Source organism: Trachymyrmex septentrionalis, unplaced genomic scaffold, assembly GCF_001594115.1.
Source record: "Trachymyrmex septentrionalis isolate Tsep2-gDNA-1 unplaced genomic scaffold, Tsep1.0 scaffold37, whole genome shotgun sequence".
In the NCBI taxonomy this organism is placed as follows: Eukaryota; Metazoa; Arthropoda; class Insecta; order Hymenoptera; family Formicidae; genus Trachymyrmex; species Trachymyrmex septentrionalis.
The window spans coordinates 7,719,295-7,725,294 of record NW_017305536.1 but is presented as its reverse complement, the minus strand read 5'-3'; the positions used below and the strand labels follow the sequence as shown (position 1 = coordinate 7,725,294).

The 6,000-nt window shown below is 30.9% G+C and overlaps 1 protein-coding gene across 3 annotated transcripts; it reads right to left on the bottom strand.

The window, feature by feature from the left end:
* Positions 1-178: 178 nt before the first annotated feature.
* Positions 179-5,963, bottom strand: LOC108750558 (leucine-rich repeat-containing protein 40-like). Of its 3 annotated transcripts, none has more exons than XM_018490060.1 (11): positions 5,890-5,963; positions 4,918-5,250; positions 2,609-2,802; positions 2,307-2,510; positions 2,108-2,231; positions 1,833-2,002; positions 1,589-1,731; positions 1,307-1,507; positions 859-1,191; positions 577-762; positions 179-334 (listed from the first exon to the last, which is right to left on the bottom strand). In XM_018490060.1, the coding sequence occupies exons 2-11, from the start codon at positions 5,063-5,065 to the stop codon at positions 229-231; spliced, it is 1,809 nt and encodes a 602-aa protein (XP_018345562.1). In that variant the 5' UTR covers positions 5,066-5,250; positions 5,890-5,963; the 3' UTR covers positions 179-228. The 3 variants fall into 3 exon arrangements, with proteins under 3 accessions (XP_018345562.1, XP_018345564.1, XP_018345563.1); XM_018490062.1 differs by having other exon boundaries at positions 4,918-5,245; positions 5,890-5,927; XM_018490061.1 differs by lacking the exon at positions 5,890-5,963 and adding an exon at positions 5,349-5,390.
* Positions 5,964-6,000: the final 37 nt, after the last annotated feature.

The following is a 6,000-nucleotide window of genomic DNA, read 5'->3' as shown; positions in this document are numbered from 1 at the left end:
TATTATATAATATAAATATTAGTTTATATTTATTTAATCTATAGCTTATTATAATTATTTTGCACTTGATGTGTCTCATCTAGGATGAGATTGTATATAATTTTTAAAGATCAGTAAAAACATATTTATACGTAGACATAATATTTCCACGCAATACACTCATAACAATTAAATATTTAACAGTTTCGAGACTGGATACTTTTTATAAACTATTTTGTTTTTTCTGCGTTATTGAGGTATTAGATTACGTAGATAGCTCAGTATTTCTTCTGTATCTTTCATCAGAATTGCTTGTCTGGGATATTTGAAACAATTCCCAGATAACAATAGATTCCTAAAAAAAACGTTTATATTATGACATTGTAGATAAAAATACTAAGCAATCTATACGAAAACAAATGATATTATACTAACAATAAGTACCAATAGGTTTTTTAATTCATTTATTAATCAATCGTATTTATGGAGAAAAATTGCAAAATTGCGCATAATGCGATTAATCAATTAACGAATTAAAAAACTCGCCTAATGTATGATGAAAATATGAGCAATATTATGTAGCAAAATATTTATTACCTTATGTTTTTCAAGTTTCCAAGTTCAGGAGGTACGTGAGCGATATTGTTATTTGTCAGATTTAAAACTGCTAGCCTTTTTAATTTTTCTAACAGCGGTACATCTATTTTCGCGATTTGATTGTCGTTGGCAATCAAACTTTCCAATGCTTCAACATCATAAATAGTTTCTGGTAACTCAGTAAACCTACAGAATAATATTCAGCGTATAAACTTATATTTCTACGTCAAAAAGGAATGTTGGAAACATATTCTGCACAAATCAAAATTATATCTGTAATACCTATTGAATGAGATATCAATATCTCGCAAGTATTTCAAGCAACCGATATTTGATGGTAGAGACTGCAAGTGATTTTTACTTATGTCTAAAATTTGCAAGCACTTGTACTTTTCACCAATCCATTCTGGCAAGCTTGCTAAATGATTTGAAATCAACTTTAAATCTGTCACCGTAACGATTGCCGACATTTTATTAGGCAATCCTGATAGCTTATTTCTACTTAAGTCGATAGTTGTGACAGAGGCTTCCGCTGCATCTTTCAAGATTTCTTCGGATATTTCCGAAAGATTTTGCCCAGCTAAGCTGAACAACCTTGTGTTCTTCATCATATATCTATATTATTATAAATTATATACTTTAATTTTACACATAAAATATTTTTTCAAAAATTTTTTGAGTGTAATGACACGCATCTAAGTTGATCATATCATTAACAGTCTTTACATACTTATCAGGATGAATACTGTTACTGGCACTAGGTAGTAATTCTCTGGTGTTCATACTTGTATTAACATCTATAGTTTGGCGAATGTGTGTTAAAATGCGAGGTGTACCGCATCGTATTATATCTCCTCTTACATTTTTTATATTATTTCCCTCGATTGCAAATTGCTTTAAATTAGGTAATATGCCGATGCAATAAGGTATTCTGTAAAAAAGATCTATTTTAATGAATACTCTAAATATATAAAACCATAGTATTAAGAGAAAGAGAAGTTATGTGACATACAAAGATATATTATTATGCGACAAGTCAAAAACTTCCAAATTTATTAATTTGATTATTTCTTCAGGTATTATTTCAATTGTATTATTTTGCATTGTGAGCTGTTTTAGATGCCCTATCGCCTCTAAGCGTTGCGGATCAATTTCCTACAAGAGAGAATATTATTACCTTAGTAAAACTGCGTTTATAATAGCAAGCTGAATGTTAGTCTTGATTGGCTCAAGCATAAATATACATTAACACATACAGGAATGTTATTGTTATCCAAATGCAATACTGTTAAAGCTGAACAACCTGATATGTCTGGAAATTCCTGCAAATTATTCGACTGGAACATAATTCTTTCTACTTTCCGTAATTCACCTAATGGTGGTACTGTCTCCAATTGATTAAAGCTGATATCTAACGTTTTCAATGCTATCAGAAAAATACAATAATCATTTTATCGAATAATGAATATCGCAAAATATAGATCATTTTTGTGGTCAATTATTAATGCGTTTGTGCGTGAGAGAAACTCACATCGCATACTTGTTACATCAGGTGGTAACTCTTTTATTATATTCTGACATAAATTCAATGTCTCTAGTCGCACCAAATATCCCATTCCGATCGGTAATTCTCTTAAATTATTATACGATAAATCCTAAAAAGATGTATATACAATTATTTTATTTAAAAAATTGGCTTTACATAATCACGTATGATGTGTATTTTTTACCATATGAGTTAACATGATTAAATCTCCAATCTCAGCTTCGAGTATACTTATTTGATTACTTCTTAGATATAACTCGCATAATTCCTCCAACATATAAAATTCATGAGGTAAATTTTTTAGTCTATTGTCTGATAGATTTAATACTTTTAATTTGCGCAGAGAACCGATTTCAGGTGGGAGTTCTTCCAACAAATTGCTATGTAACTAGAAACAGTATTAAAATATTTAAGATCATACATATACATATATAGAAATATTGAAAACACTTTTATCATCGCAATAAACAAGGAATTTATACATACGTTTAAAGTATTCAGTTCTGTTAGAAGTTCTATTTTATTATCAATTACAGTTAAACTATTGCAGCTCATATTTAACATCTTCAGTGGCTCTTGTTCCCACCATCGCTCTTCTAAAGGTTCATAATCAAATTCGAAATGTAAATCACGTAATTCCTCTTCCGTTAATTCGTTTATATTCCATATTTTGTCAGGTACTGTAACGCGTATTAATTTCTATGTTCAGAATTCTACTATTTCTACACTATGCACAGTTACTATGCCATTAAATTCAATGAAGGTGTTATTATATAAAATTTACTTACCTGATATGGCGAATAAACTAACAATAAGTTATGTCGGATACACCTATGATCACTTCTAATATTATACGTTTTTTTTAACAAAGCATGCAAAGCAAATTAAAATAATGATAATGAATAATATTTTATACGACACCAAGCATGTTTTATTTATAATTATAAGCATAAATTGTTTTTAAATGAATCTTGAAGCAACATTAGTGATACGATATTAAATGAAATAAATATTAAACTTAAACTTAAATAAAAAATAAATGTTAAACGTAATATTTTGCTGAGAAAATTTAGAATTTTGCTACATTTATGACTTGTATTTATATATAATATATATGTACATATAAATTAAAAATACACATACATAAAAAAAGAAACACAATTGTGCAAAACCAGATTTATTTGACTTTCACACTGCTGGATTTACAGCTACATTAGAATATAAATTCATCAGAAAAATGCCAATTTATTACACCAATTTTGTGTCTTGCCTAAACTAGTAATGATATATTAAAATATGAGTTTTATCTTTCATACATTCCAAAAGAACTTGATATGATGAATAATTGCACACATCTTTCTTTGCATTCTCATTCACAATACTTACATGTATCTATATAAAGGATGTTCAAGAAATCTTAATTATATAATAGGAGGGAGGTGATTTCTCATGTAAAATAAAAAAAATAAATTTTTTTTCTATAAACATTTTCAACGATATTTGAATTAATAAAATAAATACATTATTGAAACTTATTGAATTATTTTACACTACATTAGATTAATGTAGAAACAGATAGTAATAAACAATCAGATAAACCAAACAGATTAGCCACTTGACAGTGACTAATCAAGTGTATCTGTACTTAATGAATATTCAAATTCGATTTTCTCAAAAACAGAACTCCATATAAAAAATGTTCTATATTCTTTACTTATTTCAACAAGAGAAATCATCTCTTTCCCAGTTATAAGATTTCCAAAACACCTTGTATATATGAGACTGTCTATATTTGTTGTACATATGTATATGATAAGATTCCAATAAATGTGTCATGTAAGTCTCTGAATTCAATTCTTTGGAAAACTTTAAAAATGTATTCTCTGATATTTTGTATATAACAAAGAGCTTTTACATAACACAATGGTGAATAAGGAAACACTATGCACATCTTGCTTTTCATTGCACTCTCATTCACAATGCACATGAGCATCATATCGAATACAAATAAATCTAATAATAAAAACTTATTGAATACTTATTGCAACATCCAAGCGATAATTGGCAGACAACAAAGATATAAAAAGATCTGTGTATTGTATTTGAGACTTGTGTATATTGAACTAAAATACTTTTGAAATGAACTAAAATACTTTTCAGCAAGATGACATTTCATCTTTGCTTAATATTGATAAATGAGACTGTACTCACAGAACACAGACATTAATATTATGATTTCTTACTCAATAACTCAATAATGTAATTCTTACGTGAACATTTGTTATATTACATTTATATTATTACAAAATTATAATATTGATGTAATATTACTGTTAGTTTATATTCTGTAAGCAATTCTAATTGACATCAAACATTGGTCAATATATCTCCAAATTTAACCCAGAAAAACCTTTCTTTTTTCTCCAATGTAAAGAAAAAAGGAAGAAAGATGAGTCAAGCAAGAAATTTAACTAAAAAGAACAGGTCTAACATTGTTGTCAATAATTTATTATTACTGATTCACTGTGTCACATTGCAGCATCTTGCTGAAAAGTACTCATTATAAACGTGGTTTTAACATGACTGTACTTGAATATATACTATCATCGCAATCATGCATGTCCGTCCAATTATAAACTTTCGTATGATCTAAACGAAAACTGGAGCATGCTCGAAATAACTGTGCGACGTGATATGAACGTAAACATAGAGCGAATTCGATAGTATCGTCGATCGTTCCATCGTCCAGTTTACAATTTTAGTATGCACAGGCGGTGCTCGTAAATATAATATACCCGTGGACAGTCCCTTCGACGAGAGATTTAACTGGCCCGTCTTTCTCGCCCCTATAATGATGCTCCTCGATAATTCATTGTTGTCCTCGTTCTTGGTCCGTCGTTTAAATACTGCCAAGTAATTGGCTTTTTTTCGAATGTCACTCATCGTGGAATGAAATACCCATCGATGCGTATCTTCACTTCGGATACAATCTCCCTTTTACGCGAAAAAAAAACCAAAAAGCACGCAGAAAAATGATCACTGTGTGTGTGACTACTTACGTAAACATAGGTAGGCGACAGGCCGCTTTGTGTAACTGTACTGTGCTGTACTATATTGTACTTCCTGCACTTGAAATGAAACAGATACAATTAGACGTTGGAGAGAAAGAAAGAAATATAGAATGTTTTCTATTCAGTGACACAAATTGACATAAATCTCATTTTACCTTTCTTGACATTCAAAGACAGAATGATGCTTGTGTTATCAAATGAAAGAAAAGACCCAAAAATTAGATATAAATAAGTTAAATATCATTAAATATAAGGAAAAAAGAGTAAAGATGAAAAATTTAGCCCAAAGAACAAACTAAGCGTTGGAAAAGGAAGAATAAATGAAAAAAAAAAAAGAGATTTGCTTCACGCGACATTATCGACCGAGAACATTACCGATCGAACGATAACTAAGCACGTAGTTCTGCGGCGGTGGTGATAAACGTAGATGGCGCATTCGCAGTGAAAACAGTTTCTACACGCTTTTTACATTGGAGCGGCCTCATGCGTAGCGACCTTTCACGCTTGCTAGACACGGACTGCCAAAGTACCAACTAAAAAGTAGAGTCGGTGTCGCTTTCCTGCCGAATTCACCGCTACCGATTGAGGACACAGAGAGCGAGGAATACGCTCACGAGTCCCAGGTACAGTACAGGTACTCGCAGGAAACGACGAATTTCCCGGCTGATCGGTTGCAAGATTTGTACGCGTACATACGTGCAGTGCTTTGGTGTTACGGTCGGCGGTCCCGCTGACGGCGTCCGTTTCACGGAAAGAAGGAAAGCCACGTCGGCGGAGAGATATCTGTCGCGGGAGTCCACGGTGGTG

Coding starts and splice junctions, on each gene's coding strand:
- LOC108750558 (XM_018490060.1), bottom strand. CDS start 5,065: ATGAGTGACATTCGAAAAAAAGCCAATTACTTGGCAGTATTTAAACGA. Junction 2,511..2,608: donor CAGAACTGAATACTTTAAAC/GTATGTATAAAT, acceptor TACTGTTTCTAG/TTACATAGCAATTTGTTGGA. Junction 763..858: donor ATTGATATCTCATTCAATAG/GTATTACAGATA, acceptor ATTATTCTGTAG/GTTTACTGAGTTACCAGAAA.